The 22,229-nt window shown below is 45.9% G+C and overlaps 2 protein-coding genes across 5 annotated transcripts in view; both read left to right on the top strand.

Annotated features, from left to right (window-relative positions):
• Positions 1-14,786, top strand: part of LOC141147861 (3-oxoacyl-[acyl-carrier-protein] reductase FabG-like) — a 28,318-nt gene extending 13,532 nt beyond the window's left edge. Inside the window, exons 5-8 of the mRNA XM_073635029.1 lie at positions 1,786-1,855; positions 5,393-5,429; positions 8,079-8,142; positions 12,485-14,786. Of these exons, the coding sequence (XP_073491130.1) occupies positions 1,786-1,855; positions 5,393-5,429; positions 8,079-8,142; positions 12,485-12,640 (327 nt within the window). The 3' untranslated portion in view covers positions 12,641-14,786. The remainder of the gene's footprint in view (positions 1-1,785; positions 1,856-5,392; positions 5,430-8,078; positions 8,143-12,484) is intronic.
• Positions 14,787-19,104: 4,318 nt separating this feature from the next.
• The window catches only part of LOC141148171 (3-oxoacyl-[acyl-carrier-protein] reductase FabG-like), a 59,118-nt gene continuing 55,993 nt past the window's right edge, over positions 19,105-22,229 (top strand). Inside the window, exon 1 of one of the 4 annotated variants that reach the window (XM_073635361.1) lies at positions 19,105-19,214. The gene's annotated coding sequence lies outside the window, so the exon portion shown is untranslated. The remainder of the gene's footprint in view (positions 19,215-22,229) is intronic. The other 3 variants (XM_073635364.1, XM_073635362.1, XM_073635363.1) reach the window with 3 other exon arrangements.

The following is a 22,229-nucleotide window of genomic DNA, read 5'->3' as shown; positions in this document are numbered from 1 at the left end:
GGAACAGGAAGGGGCCGTCCTCAAACTGTTCCCACAAAGTTGGGAGCATGAAATTGTCCTAAATGTCTTGGTATGCCCTTCACTGGAACTAAGGGGCCAAGCTCAACCCCTGAACAGCAACCCCACACCATAATCCCCCCCCTCCTCCACCAAATGGTTTAGACCAGTGCACAAAGCAAGGTCCATAAAAACATGGATGAGCGAGTTTGGGATGTAGGAACTTGACTGGCCTGCACAGAGTCCTGACCTCAACCCAATAGAACACCTTTGGGATGAATTAGAGCGGAGACTGCGAGCCAGGCCTTCTCGTCCAACATCAGTGCCTGACCTCACAAATGCTCTTCTGGAAAAATGGTCAAACATTCCCATAGACACACTCCTAAACCTTGTGGACGGCCTTCCCAGAAGAGTAGAAGCTGTTATAGCTGCAAAGGGTGGGCCAGGAAGACCATAGCAAATATTAATCCATCCGCCGACACCCCCCCCTCGGTTGGTTGGGTCACAGACACCCTCCTGCTGGTCGGTCAGTCACCAGCCCCACACATTACCCTATCTAAGCTGTGGGCGGCGTCTACGCCTCCTGGTGCTTCACGGTGGCCTCCTCTGCATCTCCTTCTTCCTCCTCAGCGGCCACCCTTATTTGAAGCCTATTAGAGCCTCTGGCTCTAATCATGTGCTCCTAAAAAAAACATTGGAAACCATGCATCCGACAGCCCGCATGTAGATTAGGGGGCCAAACGCATGGATTAGGGGGGTGGTGCCCCATATGGACGGGCCGCCACTGCTCATGCTCAGCCTGATCCAGGAAAAACTCTTTACAGGCAGGGACCACGGTGTAAAAAAGTCCCAGTGTCCAGCTACCTTCCTGTGGCTACTGATCCCAAGCACCACCTCTTCAGGCCCTGCCAGCCCACCTGGCTGCAGCTGCCCCTTTTACTAGCCCTGCTGGCTAATCTTCCACAGTCCTCCCAAACTGACTCAGATTGCCACTCCTCAGTCCTCCCAGGCTGTCTCTCAGTCCTCCCCAACTGTCTTACTTACCAGCCACCCGAATGTCTTCCTAGAGACCTCCTGGACTTGATCGCTGGCTCCTGCTGTCCTCACACCTGCTCCTGTGCCATTGGACAGGACTCCTCCGTGTGTTGAGTGGATCCTTCCTGCACCCAAGCCTGAGGTCATCTCTCTTCCCCCCCCCCCAAGACCAGGGGGCTACCCTCCAACAGCCTCCTCAGCACTCCATCACCAAACTTCCAGCAAAGCTCCCCTGCCCCTGCTAGACTGAGTATTTAGGAAGGTCCCTCCCCCTGCCAGCCCATTTGGCTGGGGATTGGTTGGGGCCCTCATCAATACTCCAAGCAGATCCTCCTAACCTTCCTCCCATTCTTCTGGAAGTTTCTCCAAAGTTGCAGTCAGTAGGGGGAGGTAACAGGGGTGCTGCCTGATGAGTCATCCAGCCTCCCTGAGTCACTCACCCTGACCCAGATTCAGCTGCCAGTCAAACCTATATTTACATACACTACAAAAAATAAAAACTCCTATTTACAATACCTAGCACTTTACACTAGAGGGTGCTACATAAAGAACACTAGCAAACAGATACAGCTATGACAAAACCATTGATTATGCAACTGACGTCAGCAGATTTACATGAAGAGTTCACAAACAAACGTCTTATTGCTATAACACACCGATGGGAGCTCAACTCCGAAATTACATTTCAAATAATGCCTAAACAAAGGACCAGCTATGTGGTGGCCTCCTCAAATCTCCCCGCTTGTTTTCTAGATCCCAAACATCATAGCGTACTGCATGTCCAAGTCGGCGGTAGATCACATGACCAGATGTGCCGCTCTCGGTGAGTAGGTTACAATCTCCGATTATTACATGAAGTGTATATATTGTAAAGGAAATTTGTGAGTTCTGTATATAATTGTATTCTATTTTGTAAGTATTGCACATTGCCCTCACTGTGCACAGGCCACTAATAGTAAATGTTTACATTCTTTCCAGTCCTGATTAGAATAAGCCTGTCTATGTTACGCCCCTTGTTACCATAAATGTACAATTGTAATATTAATGTGATACCTACGTAATCATGTGCATAAAAACCTTCAATTGCGTCATAATAAAGCAGAACAGTAATTTGGAAAGATGCTGAGCGTATCTTTTGTGTCTGTTCCCTACTGCAGTAGTCATTATTAATTTGGAACCACTAATCAATATGGAGGATAGGAGTTGCCTATCTATAAAATATCCAGGCCAGATGGCGAGCTTTGTCTGACACCCCGCAACACCGATCTAGGTAAAGAGTCTCTGACGGAGACTCTTTACCACATGATCAGCCGTGTCCAATCACGGCTGATCACGATGTAGATAGGAAGAGCCGGTGATCGGCTCTCCTCTTCTCGTATCTGTCAGACGCAAGTGAGGCAAAGCCGATCGGCTGCTCTCCTGACATGGGGGGGTCTGGCCCAGGACCACCAGGGAAGCCATCCACACTGGACCACCAGGTATGCCCCTAGACCCCCAGGGAAATACTATTCTGTGCCCAGGCAGCTGCCAATCAGTGCCCACTCACAATGCCTACCACTGCCAGTGCCACCAGGGATGCCTATCAGTGCTGCGTATCAGTGCCACGTATCAGTGCCACGTATCAGTGCCCATCGGTGCCCAGCAGTGCCGCCTATCAGTGCCCATCAGTCCCTAGCAGTGCCGCCTATCAGTGCTCATCAGTGCCACCTATAAGAACCCATCTTTGCAGCCTTTTAGTGCCCATCAGTGTTGCCTATTAGTGCCCATCAGTGCCCACCAGTGCCACCCAGTGCCACCCATGAGTGCCCATCAGTGCTGCCTATCAATGCCCATCAGTGCTGCATATCAGTGCCATCCATCAGTGCCACCTACCAGTGCCCATCAGTGCCCATCGTCAGTGCCCACGCATTGGTGCCACCTCATCTGTGCCGCCTTATCAGTGCCTGTCAGTGCTGCCTTATCAGTGCCCATCAGTGAAAGAGAAAACTTACTTATCTACAAAATTTTTTAACAGAAAGCAAAAACAAAACTTTTATTTTTTTTCAAGATTTTCAGTCTTTTTTTATTTGTTTAACAAAAAATAAAAAACGCAGAGGTAATCAAATACCACCAAAAGAAAGCTCTATTTGTGAGAACAAAATGATAAAAATTCAGTTTGGGTGCAGTGATGGATGACCGCACAATTGTCATTCAAACTGCGACAGCGCTGAAAGCTGAAAATTGGTCTGGGCAGGAAGGTGTATAAGTCCCCGGTATTGAAGTGGTTAATAAAAACTGCTGCAGTAGGGAACAGACACAAAAGATACGCTCCGCATCTTTCCAAATAACTGTTCTGCCTTATTATGACGCAAGTGAAGGTTTTTATACACATGATTATGTAGGTATCACATTAATATTACAATTGTACGTTTATGGTAACAAGGGGCGTAACATAGGCAGGCTTATTCTAATCAGGACTGGAAAGAATGCAAACGTGATGAAAACCTCCAATTGCGTCATAATAAAGCAGAACAGTTATTTGGAAAGATGCTGAGCGTATCTTTTGTGTCTGTTCCCTACTGCAGTAGTTATTAATTATTTGAAACCACTAATCAATATGAGGATAGGAGTTGCCTATCTATAAAATGTCCAGGTCAATATGAAGGCTTTTGGAGCAACAACACATAGTCTAAAATAATATTTTATTACAGCAATTTAAAAACATACACCAAAGTTGTGCCACAACAAGGCACTAAAATCATTCTCACTTGAATGGATTATTATACAGTGATGCCAAAAGGCTGGTACTCGTGGTCTATCACAAGGAGTATATCCATATCTTCTCAACATGTTTCGTGGTAGCATCCACTTCCTCAGGAGTATTTGAGATCAAGCTTTATCGATGAAGAAACAGTAACAATTATAACAAAAATATTGATACATGGTTCATATGTTTGAACATGAAGAAGATGCAGATAAAATTCTACATAGAATCTTACCCAGCAACCAGAGAGTGACCATATATGGAGCACCAGAGGAGAGACGTCTGTCCGGGCGAATGTGGGAACACTATGACAAGGGGCATCTAAAGATGTAAACAATAACATAAAGAACTCCAACTAGTGCTAATATTGTCAACTAAAATATTTTCGTAGACTAAATGAATACTATTTTAGTCAAATAAAATACGACTATAACTAAAACAATTCAGACGACTAAATTACGAGTAAAACTAAAATGGCATGTAAAGTATCTTGATGCATAGTTTTTAACCACTTAAGGACCGGACCTATTTTTCAAATTTGTTGTTTACAAGTTAAAATCATTTTTTTTTTTTTTTTATAGAAAATTACTAAGAACCCCCAAACATTTTATATATATTTTTTCTCGGACACCCTAGAGAATATAATATCGGTCGTTGCATTACTTTATGTCACATCGTATTCGCGCAGCGGTCTTACACATTTTTGGGGGAAAAAATACATTTTTTAAAGATTAAAAAATAAGAAAACAGTAAAGTTAGCCCAATTTTTTTATATTGTAAAAGATAATGTTATGCCGAGTAAATTGATACCCAACATGTCACGCTTCAAAATTACGCCCGCTCGTGGAATGGCGACAAACTTTGACGCTTAAAAATCTCCATAGGTGATGTTTAAAAATTTCTACAGGTTACCAGTTTTGAGTTACAGAGGGGGTCTAGTACAAGAATTATTGCTCTCGCTCTAACGATCGCGGTGATACCTCACATGTGTGGTTTGAACACCGTTTACATATGCAGACGTGACTTACGTATGCGTTAGCTTCTGCGCATGAGCACAGCGGGACGGGGCGCTTTAAATTTTTATTTACTTTTTTTCCTATTTATTTTACTTTTTATTTTTAATTTTTACACTGTCCCTTTAAAAAAAAAATGACATGACAGGACCTCTTAAATGTGAGATTTGGGGTCAAAAAGACCTCAGATCTCATATTTACACTTAAATGCAATAGAAAAAAAAAAATGTCCCTTTAAGTCCATTGGGCGGAAGCGACGTTTGACGTCGCTCCCGTCATCCAACGTCATTGAGTCGAGTGGGGGCCATCATCAGAGCGGAAAGGATTAGATCGTCTCCACCGCTACCGACAGCTCCTGTAATCGGCAGAGACGACCAGAACGTGGAACCGCCGATAAAAGTGATCTCGCGCCAAATCCGCCGCAAAGACAAATTTTATCTTAAAGCAGACCACCCGCCAGTTCATATGCCTGAGAGGGGGGCCATTATATATTTTAGGAAGATTGCACACAGTGAGGCGTCATGCCACATAGATTTTGGATGTGTGCAAATTTAATAGATCTTGCATTAAAATCACATTCACTGTGTTTTTTTTTTTTTTCCAGAATTGGGCAGTAAGCAGGTCCGAGTCAATGCTGTTTGGTGAGTAGAATACATACACAGTGTGTGTGTATATGTATATGTATAGATATATATAGATAGATTAATATTATATATATATATATATATATATATATATATATATATATATATATATATATATATATTATACACTGATTTGGGTTATTTTCACCAAAGAAATGTTGCAGAATAAATGTTGGCCTAAATTTATAAAGAACAATTATTCCTTTGCAAAATTGTATAACATAAACAAAGGAAAATGTGGGCTTTGTTCAAAATTGTTGGTCTTTTTCTTGTTTATTTAGGAAAAAAAAACCCAGTGGTGATTAAAAACCACCAAAATAAAGCTCTTTTTGTTGTTTTTTTTTTTTTTTATATATATATTAATATTTTTTATATATATTAATACTATGATGTTTAGAATATATTGTTTTTATGTTGTTGTTTTTTTTTTTTTTTTTTTTTGTACCATTTGACCTCCGGAAGCTTTTTCCCCCCTTCAATGACCAGGCCATTTTTTGCTATTCAGCACTGCGTTACTTTACTTGACAATTGCGTGGTCATACAACACTGTACACAAATTTAATTAATTTTTTTTTTTTTCACAAAGGTAGAACTTTCTTTTGGTGGTATTTGATTACCACTGTGTTTTTTTTTTTTTTTTTCACTATATAAATGAAAAAAGACAGAACATTAAAAAACAAAACAAAACAAAAAAAAAAAAAACAACTGTATTCTTACTTTCTGAGGCGGGCAAATTATGAAATCTGGAAATGCAGCACACAATTCTCTTCTTCTATAATGGGATGATAATGAAGCTGCTTTGCTGGTGATACTGATGGAGTTTATTGCAAACACATTTACAAAGGCTTTTTTTTTCTAGTGATATCAAGAATAATATTATTATGCTTTTGTTTTTTTGGGCAAATTACCACAACACCATTATCCCGTAGTTTTTAAGATCAAAGATACAACTATGTTGGTGTCCCTTGTTCATTTTACATTGTATTTTTTAAAATGTAACTGTCGACTCCCAAACTGTCATTTGAAGTAAAACACAAAGCCAAGTATTATTCTACACAATTATTTTATTGTGCATTAAAAAAATTTAAAAAATAAAATTAGACATGCTATCTGCCAATAGAACTTAAAGCGGGGGTCCACCTAAACCGCCAAAAAAAAAAAATATTTAAAAGCCAGCAGCTACAAATACTGCAGCTGCTGACTTTTAATAAATGGCCACTTACCTGTCCCGGGGTCCAGCGATGTCGGCAGGCGACGCAGAGAACCCGCTCGGTTCTCGGCAGCTGCCGCCGCCATCCTAGGTGAGGAAATCAGGAAGTGAAGCGTTGCGGCTTCACTTCCTGGTTCCCTACTGCGCATGCGCGAGTCGCGCTGCGCATCGTAACTGGTCCCCGCTATCTCCTGGGAGCTGTGTGTTTCCCAGGAGACAGCGCGGAGGGACAGGAAGAGGCGTAGACTCCCATGGGAGTCTATGCCGGAAGTGGGTGCAAATACCTGTCTTAGACAGGTATCTGCACCCCCCTCCCCCCTGAAAGGTGCCAAATGTGACACCGGAGGGGGGGAGGATTCCGAAAAGTGGAAGTTCCATTTTTGTGTGGAACTCCGCTTTAACCAAAAAGTGCATTCTATGTATCCAAAAATATAGAAAATATACCAAATCAAATCATTATTATTCAACCAAAAAAATTAAATAAAAGCCTCATGCATGTGTCCTGTTCCTTAATATAGGGGGTCAGCAATGCCAAGAGTTGGTGAAAGTAGGGGTCTGTCATCCGGAGATAATCCAGAAAATCTTCCGGATTATTCTCCTGGAGCTCCCGCAGCAAAGGCATATGACATAATTGGTCACCATTAATAAAGCAACCAATTTTTGGTCCAATAAATCCTCCTCCTCCTGTTTCTGGAATGGACTTGGGTCAAAGCAATAACTCCGAGGCCAATAATAAATAACGTGTTATCTCCTCAGATTCCGCAACATGGCTGGTTGACGAACGGCCGTTCAGAAACGAACTGAAAAGCGCGAACTGAAAAGCGCAAATCAACACTCACCAAACTTCTACTAACACGAAATTAGCAGAAGGAGCCCAAAGGGCGGTGCCTCACAATTGAACTTCCTCTTTTTCAGCTCTTAGTGCGTCACTACATTCGTGTTTGTTGGCCGACAATTCCTTGCCGTTTGTATGCAAGAAAAATTCCAGGCACACGCCCTTCGGACAAATGTCCGACGTTTTGTCGGCGGAAAATCCGATCATGTGTACAAACGAGGCTTAAGTGCTCTGGATGGCGACAAGTACACCCTATAGAGGGATATGCTTTGTTCATATGTCATGTCTGAGGTTTACAACCATTATATATCCCCTGTCCTATTGGTTGGGCTGTACCACCACTGAATGTGACTCATTCAAATGGATAAGGCCACGTTGCAACTACGTGGGAATGTGGTTACTCAGGATTTTCAGGGTTAGAACATGTAGTGAGAAGGCAACAAAATGCCCACCCCCCCCCCCCCCCCCCGCCCGGCCGTATGTCAACTGTCCTCAGAAAGTGTTCCACCGCAGATGACTTTTATATTTATATGTATAATCTTATGATAAAGTCGATTAAACCAGCATGCTCCAGCTGACAATGTCTCTGCTTCTCTTCCAGTCCCGGGGTGATTGTAACTGAGGTTCACAAGCGGGCCGGAATGAGTGAAGAGCAGTACCAGGAGGTACGTAGTTGGAGTTTCTACCTGGATTATTGGGGAGCACACTATCACAGCTTCTACCATATCTCCATACAGGGCCGCTGATAAGGCAGAACAGTCAGCCCTCCTGTACTGGGCCCGGGCCCCATCAATGGGGGTCCGGGCACCTGCTGAGCAGGAGGTCTGCCTGTACTGTCTTATTGCAGACACCGATCATCTTTTGCCTCCCTTTGCAGCTTCTCCGCCCCTTTTCTTCCTCCATCTGCACTGCAGGGGGGGGGTTGGTTCCAGCACATGCATGTTCAAGTCCTTCCATTTGTTGTCCGGGCCCCCCTATGTGCCCCTTTCCCCTGCAGCGCTGCCGGGTTCCCTCCTCTCCTCTCCTGCTAGCAGCTGCTGCGGGCACACGGGAGGATGTTTCAGGATGGAGAGTGGGGGCAGGGGCCGGTAAATAAGTAATTTAATGGCTCTTTCCATTCCTGAATGAACACGGTGAGCAAACGGTAACAATCACTCACTGTGTCCATTTGTCACCGAAGCATAGTAAGTTGTGTTTACTATGCTTCAGTCTGTGAATGAGCAGGAAGCCTCTTGAAGGAGCACTTCCTGTTCATTTGTCTGTGTAGATGAAGCTACAGAGAAAGGGACTGGCAAATCTGTGTCTTCGGTCACTTTTGGCCGGGGGGGGCTGTCAGGTAGGCTGTATGAGGCCCTGTGATTTCTAACTGCAGTCCTGTCTCCATGACCGGATTGTTTTCATCAGACATGGGCGGCCCGTCCATTAAGGGCGCACGGCCACCGCCCCCCCCCCCCCTGTCCATCGCTGCCCCCCTATCCATGCGTCCGGCCCCTTTCAGGACAGGACCCCGGCTCATGGATTGCAATGCTGGGGGACTGTTTTTCTTTGAAGCAACAATTAGAGCCAGAGGCTTCAATATAGGCTTCAATATAGGGTGGACTCGGGTCGTAGAGAGTGCGCTCCCATTCCACCCAGGTGTGTTACAACAGCGAATGAATATTGATCCTCCTCCTGGCCAATCAGGAAGCCGGTTTTGACACCAGTCACCTGATTGGCTGAAAGGACAGGCGATTGGACACCTAGGAAGAGGAGGGGAGGAGATGGAAGCCACCATGGAGGAGAGGACACGGAGCCGCTGCACCACGCTGCCTGTCACCCACCGCCACTGATGGAGTGGGGAGGTGGTTGTTTGCTGCCCCCCCCAAAGAAAAAAAAAAACACCAGCGACCACTGGGTTCAGATATAGACAAGGGTCCCTTATGTTTTAATATAGTATTTTTGAAACTTTGGTCACAAACATATTTTCATTTCTAGTGTACCCCCAAATGCCTCAACAAAGGGCTCAGCAAAATTCAACCAGGACATTCTAGATGTAAAGGTCTCATCTGAGGCCAAATAATGCCCCCGGAGCCTTCATCGTTAAAGTGATATTAAAGTCTTGTTTTTTTTTTTGTTTTTGTTTTTTTAAATAACAAACATGTTATACTTACCTGCTCTGTGTAATGGTTTTGCACAGAGCAGCCCCAATCCTCCTCTTCTTTCATCCCCTGCCGGAGCTCCTGGCTCCTCCCTCCTGCCCCTAGTGCAAGCAGCTTGCTATGGGGCACCACCCTAGCAGGCGCACTCCTGCCTGTCCATTCACACACTGAGCCGTGGCTCTGCCCCACCCCTTCCTTTCCTAGCACCCGCCGCTTTCTCAGCCAATCAGGAGTGAGAGTCTCCAGAGAGCCGAGGCTCTTGTGGACATCACTTGATTGAGAGGGGGCTCAGACAAGTATTAGGGGTGCTCCAGGCAAACCACCAAGTACACAGATGACATACATAACGGGGCCTGTTTTTGCCTAATAAGGGATATGTATTTTTGTCCCTACAGTTCTGAGCTTTACACAGCTTCGTCACATAGCCCAGCCCTGTTTGGTGGAGAAGGGGGTCTGTAGTTTTCTCTTCTACAGTTCAGTGACATTTACAGATCTTGTCGTCCCCCCGACTGCGACTGGAAAGTGAAGGGAAGAGCAGCAGACTGATGAACTCATCTCTGAGCATGATCTTCCTGAGCATTGTAGTACACCTGATTGGCTCCTTATGCCTCCCCCAGTCTGAGCTCTGCTATATAGGAAGAGCAAGAGGCTAAACCCAGGTCAAATATAGAGAGTTACACTGATTGTATTTAAACAAAAAATATATTCAAGGATTATAGAGCTGCAGAGCAAGAAAAAAATCGATTTCTATAGATATATTGAATCTGAGTATTTAGCTGTTTGCCTGGGGTTCAGTTTTAACCACTTGAAGATGTTAATCCTAAGAGATACAGTATGTCCAAACAAAGAATGTTTTTCTTCCAGTCTCTCTGCCCTTGCCAATATTTCTGGCAATTACTGTACTGGCTGTTAAAAAAACAAATGTCTTTGGTGACATTGTAAATATTGGCATTGATTCTCTGAGTTCATTCTCTCCTCATGTCTGGATAATGATCTCTCACTCCCAACTCTCCTCATGTCTTGGAATAAATCTTTCATCTGCACCACTCTTCATGTCTTGGCATAGATCTCGCGGCTCCTTCTTTCCTTGTGTCTTGGCACTGATCTCTCTGCTTCTTCTTTCACCATGACCTGCCATTGATCTCTCAGCTTCTTCTCTCCCCATATCTTGGCATTGATCTCTCAGCTTCTTCCCTCTCCATGTCTTAGTATTGATCTCCCAGCTTCTTTTCTTTCCATGGCTTGGCATTGATCTCTCAGCTTCTTCTCTCTCCATGTCTGGACATTGATCTCCCAGCTTCTTCTCTCTCCATGTCTGGACATTGATCTCTCAGCTTCTTCTATCTACATGGCTTGGCATTGATCTCCCAGCTTCTTCTCTCTCCATGTCTTGGCATTGATCTCCCAGCTTCTTCTCTCTCCATGTCTTGGCATTGATCTCTCAGCTTCTTCTCTCTCCATGTCTTGGCATTAATCTCTCAGCTGCTTCTCTCCCCATATCTTGGCATTGATCTCTGCTTCTTACCTCTCCATGTCTTAGCACTGATCTCTCAGCCTCATCTCTTTCCATGTCTTAGCATTGATCTCCCAGCTTCTTCTCTTTCCATTTCTTGGCATTGATTTCTCAGCTTCTTCTCTCTCCATGTCTTGGCACTGATCTCTCTGCTTCTTCTTTCACCATGTCCTATCATTGATCTCTCAGCTTCTTCTCTCTCTATTTCTTGGCATTGATCTTTCTGCTTCTTCCCTCTCCCCCTAGCTTGGCATTGATCTTTCTGCTTCTTCCCTCTCCATGTCTTGGCATTGATCTCTCAGCTTCTTCTCTCTCCATGTCTTGGCATTGATCTCTCAGCGTCTTCTCTCTCCATGTCTTGGCATTGATCTCCCAGCTTCTTCTCTCTCCATGTCTTGGCATTGATCTCTCAGCGTCTTCTCTCTCCATGTCTTGGCATTGATCTCCCAGCTTCTTTTCTCTCCATGTCTTGGCATTGATCTCTCAGCTTCTTCTCTCCATGTCTTGGCATTGATCTCTCAGCGTCTTCTCTCTCCATGTCATGGCATTGATCTCCCAGCTTCTTCTCTCTCCATGTCTTGGCATTGATCTCTCAGCGTCTTCTCTCTCCATGTCTTGGCATTGATCTCCCAGCTTCTTCTCTCTCCATGTCTTGGCATTGATCTCGCAGCGTCTTCTCTCTCCATGTCTTGGCATTGATCTCTCAGCTTCTTCTCTCTCCATGTCTTGGCATTAATCTCTAAGCTCATTCTCTCCCAATATCTTGGCATTGATCTTTCTGCTTCTTGCCTCTCCACGTCTTAGCACTGATCTCTCAGCTTCATCTCTTTCCATGTCTTGGCATTGATCTCTCAGCTTCTTCTCTCTCCATGTCTTGGCATTGATCTCTAAGCTCATTCTCTCCCAATATCTTGGCATTGATCTTTCTGCTTCTTGCCTCTCCACGTCTTAGCACTGATCTCTCAGCTTCATCTCTTTCCATGTCTTGGCATTGATCTCTCAGCTTCTTCTCTCTCCATGTCTTGGCATTGATCTCTTGGTTTCTTCTCTTTCCATGTCTTGGCATTGATTTCTCTGCTTCTTCTCTTTCCATGTCTGGACATTGATCTCCCAGCTTCCTCTCTCTCCATGTCTTGGCATTAATCTCTCAGCTTCTTCTCTCCTCATGTCTTGGCACTGATCTCTCAGCTGCTTCTCTCCCCATATCTTGACATTGATCTCTCTGCTTCTTACCTCTCCATGTCTTAGCACTGATCTCTCAGCTTCATCTCTTTCCATGTCTTGGCATTGATCTCTCAGCTTCTTCTCTCTCCATGTCTTGGCATTGATCTCTCAGCTCCTCCTCTCTTATTTCAGCTCCTGAAGTGCACACAGAAAACGCATGCCCTGGGGCGGCCTGGCAGAGTGGAGGAAGTTGCCCGGACAATTGCTTTCCTGGCATCAGATGCAGCGTCTTTTATCACTGGAGAGACATTGCTCGTGGATGGTGGTGAACGTGTCATGAGTCCATGATGAATCCACAGATAACAGAGAAAATCATGATCTCACAGAGCATCCTGGACTTATATATTCAATCAATACATTATTCATTTTTCTTTATAACAATCCATGTCTGCCACATATCAGTCTGAATTCTGCAGAACCTCTGTGACTCTTATCTTCATTTACTCCTGTCCATGGTTAGTGATGAGGAATCAGATCAAAGTTAGTTCATAGATTTCTATTTATTACATGTGTAAAAAAAATATGCATCCAACAATAGCTCCCCGATTTCAAAGTTATACGATTCTCTTTTAATGGGAGGATTTAAAATTTTTGATGCTTGTCATGACAAAGTGTCTAAGGAGTATGAATGGAGACCCCATAAAAGAGAACCAAACAGGATATAGGCCACGGTGCTCCTCATTGGAATTCGACAACTCCTGGTGGTAAATGATTACTTTTGTCATGAAAAAGATCTGGGGAATATAGTAAGCCTAGAAAAGGGAAAAGCTGGTCTTCTAAGCGGATGCCAAGAAGGCATTTGACAGAGTTCAATGGGATCAAATTATAGAAACCTTGACAATATTTAATTTCAAGGGTAACTACTTGCAAGGTTTGAGGAACCTGCATCAGATCTACTCAAATTTAAAGTTGATGTCCACTTTCACCTTTGATTTTTAATGTTGCAGTGGAACCCCTTGCATATGTGCTGAGAAAACACAATTCTGGTCGACTGGTAGGAACCAAGTCAGGGAATGTTTAATTCTATGAGGATTATTTGTTTACGAATGTCTTGGAACCAACATTATATCTAATGTCTATATCGAATTGAAATGTTGGATCCTTTGCAGGATATAAAATGATTTCAGAAATGTCCAAGTATTTACAGTTAAATAAGGGTGTCGGGTATATCACTCCCAGTAGGGTACACAGAGATTTTGATATGGATAATAATTGGGATAAAATACACTATATTGTCAAAAGTATTGTGACGCCTGCCTTTACACGCACATGAACTTTAATGGCATCCTTGATCCCTGTCTTAGTTCGTAGGGTTCAATATTGAGTTGGCCTTCCCTTTTCAGCTATAACATCTTCAACTCTTCTGGGAAGGCCGTCCACAAGGTTTAGGAGTGTGTCTCTAGAAGAGCATTTGTGAGGTCAGGCACTGATGTTGGACGAGAAGGCCTGGCTCACAGTCTCCACTCTAATTCATCCCAAAGGTGTTCTTTCGGGTTGAGGTCAGGACTTTGTGCATGCCAGTCGTGTTCCTCCACCCCAAACTCACTCATCCTTGTCTTTATAGACCTTGCTTTGTGCACTGGTTTGATTTGTGCAGATGACAGGGGCGTTGCTGGCTTGCCAGTGCCCATCAATGTTGACCACTAAAAACTGACTTACTTGACCCACAGTGACCTACCTGACACACACTGACTATTACACTGACCCACACTGACCTACCCGACCCACACTGACCATTTCACTGACCTACCTGACCCACACTGACCTACCCGACCCACACTGACCATTACACTGAACTACCTGACCCACATTAACCATTACACTGACCTACCTGACACACACTGACCATTACACTGACCCACACTGACCTACCTGACACACACTGACATGCACTGACCTACCTGAACATTACACGTCAGACTTCAGGTGACCTCCTCCTACAGCTCAGCCGTAGTGTGCGGTGCGCCCATCCCAGTAGACCGCAGGCAGGCAGCCAGAGACAGCAGAGGAGAGCTGTCCACCCGAGCGAGGATCTCGTAGCGCTCGTCGCGGCCGCATTGTAATTCCCGCCTTCTGGTGCCTGCAGTGCCTATGATGGACATCACACATCCCCCGGTCCCGACATTGGACCAGTGGGACGTCCATCATAGGTGCTGCAGGCTCCAGAAGGCGGGACCTGCTATGTCACTCGGCCGCACTCGGAGTCGGGGCTGATAATAGAATTGTGAATGCCAGAGAACCAGGGCTTTTTGGGGGCCCACTCGGGGGGGTCCAGCCCCCCTTAGCAACCCCCCGGCGCCACTGGCAGATGATAAACCTACATTAAAAAGGGACATATCACCTTCTCTACACCTAATATACTGTCTCTGTCTCCTTTCTCTCTCCCTCTATAAAGCAAATAACTTATAAATTCCACTTGTGACTTGATGTTTTTTATATGACACAAAGCACACTGATTTTGCTTAATAAAACATCTGTTTTACTACATTTTCCTGTGTAATGATATGAACAGCTAGAGAGAATGATGGGCTGAAAGGTGAACATTGTGTAACGAGACATCAGTTCTTGAAAACTTTTCTTAGTTTAGTTATATGTTGCACCCTCTACTTAGGTAGGTGCTAGAGGTAAGATTTTTGGTAAGTGCAGGTAGGCCTGTTTGTTTTGATCTGTGTGGGCTGGGAGTGGCTCAGAGTAGGCTGGTGACTCACAGATAGCATCACTTCTCTGTTACCTCCCTCTGGCTTCTAGAGGATTCTAGAACAGAGAAAGGGAAGAAAGGTGGAGCTGTCTAGGGTGTCTCAGGAAGCCCTGACCAATCCCCAACTAGGACTGGCAGGGGGCAGGCCTCCTTGATATACCCAGGGTCAGCCCAGCTAGGGAGGAGTTGTTGGGAGGATGGAGTACTAGGCTGTTGGGGCCTTTGAGGGTGCTCCCCATTGTGGGGAGGGGTGACCTTGGATCTGGGACTCGGGTGCAGGACAGATCCCTTCAAGAACGCATTTAGGATGAGAGAGAGAGAGAGAGAGAGAGAGAGAGAGAGAGAGATCTACACTGGGAATCCCTCAATAAAATAACAAAACAAACATATAGACTGTTCAGTGTCTCCAAGGCTGGGTAGGGGGAAGGGTGGACCACAACTTTCAGCTGCCCATACGGGGGTGCTGCTACATATAAAAAAAAAAAATGTAAACTCTGAGAAGTTTTATAAAAACAATGGCTCTTGCAGAATGTAAACAACACAGAGCCCTCTTCTGACAGCAGCGTGTGTACCGGGTTTTGTTTCCCTGCAAAGCAAAAAAGCCGACACATCCCTTAGTAAAAGAAGCACACACAGTAAACATAGTTAGGCACACATTTAACCCTTTGTTTGAAGAGAGCATACCAGGCCCTTCAATCTGATATGGGTTTTAAGGGGAACCCCCACGCCCCAAAATCCATACCAGACCCTTATCCGAGCACACAGCCCAGAAGGTCAGGAAAGGGGGTGGGGACGAGCAAGTGCCACATGCCCTCAACATGGGTGGTGGGTGCTTTGGGGGCAGGGGGGGCCCTGCGCCCCTCCACCTCAAAGCACCTTGCCCTGTGTTGATGAGGACAAGGGCCTCTTCCAGACAACCCTGCACGTTGTTTGCTGGGGATTGCGGGCGGGGAGGTTATCGGAATCTGGAAGCCCCCTTTAATAAGGGGGCCCCCAGATTCCGCCCCCCACCCTACGTGAATGAGTATGGGGTAGATGGGGCAGGGTCACGGGAGGCCATCATGCCTTGGACGGTGACTTCATAAGGGGCGGGTCCTCCAGATAACATCACCCGGTGACCCTGCCCCATGCCAATATAAGTAGTGGCCCACCGCGCACCCAGCATTAGAGGGGGAGAGAGCGTTGAGTCAACATCGGAGGAAGAACAGAGGGAGAAGATAGCGGAGAAGACCCAGCAAAACAGCGAGAAGATAGTGGAAAAGACGACGGACAGAGGGAGAAGAACCAGAGAGTGCTGGAAGATATCAGCGAAGACCCGGAGAGGGGAGAAGAACTGTCAGAGGCAGAAGACATCAGCGGAGGAGGCAGAAGAGCCAGAAAGGGGAGAAGAGATCGGAAGAGACAATGGAGCTGCCTTAGTAAATTACTTTAACTGGTTCCCAACCGGCTCACGCAGATATACTGCGGTAGAATGGCTCTCCTGGGCGAAACCCCGTACGGGTACGTCCTTCCCCTTTCTGGCCACCAGAGGGCGCGTGGCTGACGGCCACGATCGCCGCAAGCCACGCGCAATTGCATGCACAAGCACCAGCACAGGGATTTGTGTGTTGTAATAGTGAGAGTCCCTGTCACTATGAAAATGGGGTTAAAGTGGACACAGAATATGCACATTTGCTTGGTGCAAGGCTACAGAGCATAAATGTTGACTGGAGAAAACTGCTTTCGCAGCTTTCTCCAGGTTTTGGTATTCGGTCATGAGGCTCTGTAGTTTGGAGATTCCATAGTGTCTTAGGTGGGATGAAATCCCCAGTCCTGGGTCCAGATTTTGAGATCCATCAGCATATTGACTGGTCAGGTGTGTGTTGGGCTATTTGTAGACACCTGACCATAGTTCTGGGCTCCACCCTCCCGAGGAGTCAAGGCAAGCAAGGGAGAAGTGTGCATGTCTGCACAGGTCTGTCAGAGTAGACAGAGGGTCCAAGCCTGTGGGCTGGAAAAGGAAGCTGGAAAAGAGTGCTGAGGTACTGGGTTACTGGGTGTACAGGAACTGTTATAGAGCCTAGAGGGCTGAAGCATAAGTCTGAGCAGCAGTGCTGCTAAAGAGAGCCAGGTGGCTTGGTATCTTGGATTGAACTTACATTGTTGCTGTGGAAAGCTGAAACCCCTGTGTGGGCAACACTTCTGTTATCGGACATTTTCTTTCTTTAATAAAAGTGGGCCTACAAGCCCTTAAAACTGCGTATCTGGCGTGGACTCAGCTCACTGGTAAGCTCTACCTTTAAGCTAAACCAACCCCCGATGTTACAAGTGGTGGAGAATGCGGACAACAGACGGTGAAATCCGGGTCCTTGCTCCACAGTGAGTTCAAGTCAGTAACTATTGGCTGTGTGTGGAAGTACAGCCAGGCAAAAGGCATTGCATGTTGCAGGTGGTGTACCTGTGAATGAAAAGTCAATTTTTTTTTTCTGCTATGAACTGTGTTTGTGTGCATGAGACAGCACAATCTGTGTGTGCACTGTGAAGGTGAGGAAAGCTTGCATGAAGTGAAAAGCAACTTGCTCTAAAGTGACAGTGCTTCATTTTTTGCTGGAGGCCGCAAAAGTGCAGTGGAGTGACTGCGAATATGGAAAGTCCACCAGTGTTTGAATCGGCTGTGGACTGGTGCAAGCGGCACCTGGCAGCGCTGAACCAAGCTACAGAGGAAAGAAAGCCAACCCTCAGTGTAAGGGGAGAGCGGCTGGATGTCCATAACTGGAAGAGGGGTGTTGTTGCCCCTGGCAACGCTGCTGCTGTTAAAACAGTAGCTATTGTGAAAAATGTCAATGTGTCAGGATCCAGCAGAGAGAAGCCCATGCTAATTACAAAGAGAAAGGCTGATCAAAGGCTGAGACCAAGAGTGGTTGCCCATAGCAACAGAGAGGAAGCCAGTCGGGCTGTCTGTGTACCATGGGGTATGTCTAACCAGGATCATGGCAAGTGGCTTCAGGAGAAGCCGATACATCATGTTGGAGAGAGCCAGCAAAGTTCTGCTGGGAGAGTGCGATCTCCCATGGCGACGAGAGTGAAAGTGGTGCCGGACAGGAGGAGCTGCAGAGGAGATTTGGCTCAGCATCCCCGCAAAGAGGCTTGTGCGTTCCAGCCAGCTGGGAATCGCCAGGAGAGAAGCGCTCTGGGAAAAAGTCGTCCAGTACCATGCCTGGAATGTAGCCAGCTGGGGCGTGGCATGTTTTCTTGTCCTAGGTTCTGGAATTCAGCTGGAGATAATATTGCTGAGAAAAAGTCTTTATCTGCTGGCCCAGATTCCTGTGAAAATATGTTTGCAGTCACCCCTAGCAACAAGGAGTTTCCTGTTGTGTCGGCAGGTGGTGCTAAACAGTGGGAGATGCCTGCTGTAGTTTCATCCCGTGGCCACCAGGGGGAGTTGGCCAGTAAAAGTGCAGCAGAGGATTGGTTCATAAGACAACGTACTCAAATGAAGATGGTGACCCCAACTACTGCGGTGGGTAAGACTGACTTTAATGAAGTGATGGCTGGAACTGCTGATTTCATGTATAAAAGGACTGGTTACAAGACTGTCCCTGATGATGTGAGACTGACCCCAGTTAGTGGGGCCACTGAATGTGCATTTGAGAATGACTTTTCCCTAGGCTAGGACAGCCTGCAAAAGCTAAAAGTGCTGTAAGTGTTACTGTTAATGAAAAGTTTGTTGCGGTTGGGAAAACCCCAGGTTCTTTCAGAGCAAAAGTTATCACAAATGGGCCGTTGCCTGTAGCAACGGGTGGTAAGATAGCACAGTTGTCCCCAGAAATCTCCAGGGAACTTCATGTATTGGAGTCGGAGGTTGCCCTGGACAACTGCGATGTCACTCTGGTGGGACAGTGTGGAACTGTAGCGTGTAATGGTACAGTAATGTGTTAGTACAAGCTGCTAGTACTAAAAATGTGCAGGTAAATGGTGGGTTAACACAACCTGTGAAAAATGCAAAGGGGTGTGAGGTTTATGAAGCGCCAGCCGAGCAAGGTGGTGAATATGGTATATTGCAACCTGCTGTGTTAAAACACGTATTACCACAGTCTGACATGATTCGCAATGATTTGTGTAATGAGCCTGAGCCCATCTGTTATGTGTCCCCTTGGGCGGATGAATCTGTTCTGAGGAGTACAGGTGAATGGAGCGCACAAACAATGGATTGGGATAGTTGGGGTAAAAATCTTATCTCCATGATAGATAAGGTTTTTATGCACAAAAATAAGGTGGACAAAGTTTCTCCTGTGCCAGCAGGAGGAACTGCAGAACAGCTTGTACCGGAGTGCGCAGTGGCTGCTGCAGAGGTTAACCCTCATGAGCAGGATGAACCAAATAAGGGTGAGCGCACAGCAGAGACATTGTCCGTGACCCAAAAAACTAAGGTTGACATGGAGTGTCAAAGTGACGTTGTCACTGGTAATGTTCTGGAGCAGTTCACTGACACTGAGCCTGAGAAGTTGGGTATGAGTCCAGCACCTGGCAGCGCTCTGGGTGAGCACCAGGCTGTGGTTACCTCCAGCTGCCAGGATGTTTTGATAATTGCAACTTCTCAAGTCTCAGCAAATGAGACTGTCTGCATTCCCAATGTAATGAAAGTCCCCAGAAAGGACTTGGGTCTGGGATTAAGGGTCTGGTCTGTAACCAAAGCATTAAAGGAGATGCTTAAACTTTGGGATGTACAGCCAATCTATATTGGGGTGTCTCCTCCACAGTCGGACGGCCTGGTACTGTGGAGTACCACTAGGTGGAGCACTAAATGGCAGGCTGTACAGAACAAAGGAGAACAAGACAGGAATGGTTTATTCTTGAATGTATTACTCTTGTTAAAAGTTGCTTCTGGATATGCTGCTGGGTTAATTCCTGAAAAAATGGTATATGGGAGATGCTTTGGAGAAATTAAAAATGAGTCCAAAATGTCTGAGGTTTCACCTCCTAACAGCCCGATGGGAAGCATTTCTGCGGCTATGGTCCAGGGTGGTGCTGGTCCGTTGTCGGTGAAGGGCGCGTATACTGCACCGGTGGACAAACCACGTGAGATGGAACCAGAAAACAGCAGAAATCCTGACCGGAGCTCAGACAGAGGTGGTTAAAGAGACTGGGGTCACCAGTCCAATAATAGGTTTATGTGACAAACCTGATATGGTCCCTGAGACAGGGAAATGGGTAAAAAGTGCAATAAGGTTGGTACGCGGATCAGATGAGAGCTCGCCTGTTCCGGTTTTGGATAGAAATCCAGGTGGTATTAAAGGTCAAGGGGTAGGACAGCTGTCTGCAGAGTGGGTGAACCCAGGGGAGGTGACATCCTGTGAGGTTCCCGTGGGTGATGGCGGCCCTCCGGTATGTGTGCCCTCTGCAGACTCTGCCCTAGCAAATGCTGAAAAAAAAGGCATTGGTGACATGTGCAACATTGAGAGGTGTAATGTTGGTTTGAAAATGTCTGTCAATGATGAACCAAGTAATGTGTTAATGGTACATTATAATGTGGTGTCCAAAGGTACAGGTAAACCTGGTAAACAATTAGTGACTGCTGAGTCAGGTACCAGAAATAAGAGGAGGGGTCCCGTTATAAACACCATAAAAATAGGCCCCCTACAGTCTCAGAACAGTAATGCTGAGAGAGGTTTTGGGGAAACCAGGAAACTTGAAGCGGGGAGGCAAAAGAGTTGGTAAACCCAAGAGACCTATTGTGATGGGGAAAACGGGTACCAGTGAGGGAAAAGGCGGTTATTCATCAGGCGTAGTGTCTGGAGGAGGTTCTCTACAGAATCAGGAAACTGAGTTGGAAGGAAGTAGCAGGAAAGGCAGGGGGCCAACAGAAAAGAAATGTGAGCTCAGGAACCCCAAAGACAGAGGGAGAAGGCTGAGTATAGGAAAATGTAGGACCCTGTTAAGATCCAGGGTGGGACGTACCTGGAAGCGCACACGAAAAAATGGGTTGGGCCTACGTGGCTGACAGCCAGCACAGAGGTGTCCCAACCATGACGGGTGCTGGTGTTCCTCCCTCCGGATCGAAACAAAGGGGGGAGATATGTAATAGTGAGAGTCCCTGTCACTATGAAAATGGGGTTAAAGTGGACACAGAATATGCACATTTGCTTGGTGCAAGGCTACAGAGCATAAATGTGGACTGGAGAAAACTGCTTTCGCAGCTTTCTCCAGGTTTTGGTATTCAGTCATGGGGCTCTGTAGTTTGGAGATTCCATAGTGTCTTAGGTGGGATGAAATCCCCAGTCCTGGGTCCAGATTTTGAGATCCACCAGCATATTGACTGGTCAGGTGTGTGTTGGGCTATTTGTAGACTCCTGACCATAGTTCTGGGCTCCACCCTCCCGAGGAGTCCAGGCAAGCAAGGGAGAAGAGTGCATGTCTGCACAGGTCTGTCAGAGTAGACAGAGGGTCCAAGCCTGTGGGCTGGAAAAGGAAGCTGAAAAAGAGTGCTGAGGTACTGGGTGTACAGGAACTCTGTTATAGAGCCGAGAGGGCTGAAGCATAAGTCTGAGCAGCAGTGCTGCTAAAGAGAGCCAGGTGGCTTGGTATTTTTGATTGAACTTACATTGTTGCTGTGGAAAGCTGAAACCCCTGTGTGGGCAACACTTCTGTTATCGGACATTTTCTTTCTTTAATAAAAGTGGGCCTACATGCCCTTAAAACTGCGTATCTGGCGTGGACTCAGCTCACTGGTAAGCTCTACCTTGAAGCTAAACCAACCACCGATGTTACAAGTGTGTAAACGCACAAATCCCTGTGCTGTCAGAGGAGAGGAGACATATTGTTTGTTCCTAGTAAGTAGGAAAAGCAATATGTCTCCTCTCTTTCTCCTATCCCCATATAGTTAGAAAACACTGAGCACACATTTAACACCTTGATCGCCCCCTAGTGTTAACCCCTTCCCTGCCAGTGACATTTATACAGTAATCAGTGCATTTTTATAGCTCTGATCACTGTATAATTGTCAATGGTCCCAAAAATGTGTCAAAAGTGTCCGATCTGTCCACCGCAATGTCGCAATACCGCTAAAAATCATAGATCACCGCCATTACTAGTAAAAGAAAAATGCCATAAATCTTTCCCATAGTTTGTAGATGCTATAACTTTTGCACAAACCAATCAATATGCGCTTATTGCGATTTTTACCAAAAATATGTAGAAGAC

The sequence above is a fragment of the Aquarana catesbeiana genome, linkage group LG06, assembly GCF_042186555.1.
Source record: "Aquarana catesbeiana isolate 2022-GZ linkage group LG06, ASM4218655v1, whole genome shotgun sequence".
NCBI classification, from domain to species: domain Eukaryota; kingdom Metazoa; phylum Chordata; class Amphibia; order Anura; family Ranidae; genus Aquarana; species Aquarana catesbeiana.
This window is presented reverse-complemented; position numbering and strand designations above follow the sequence as displayed.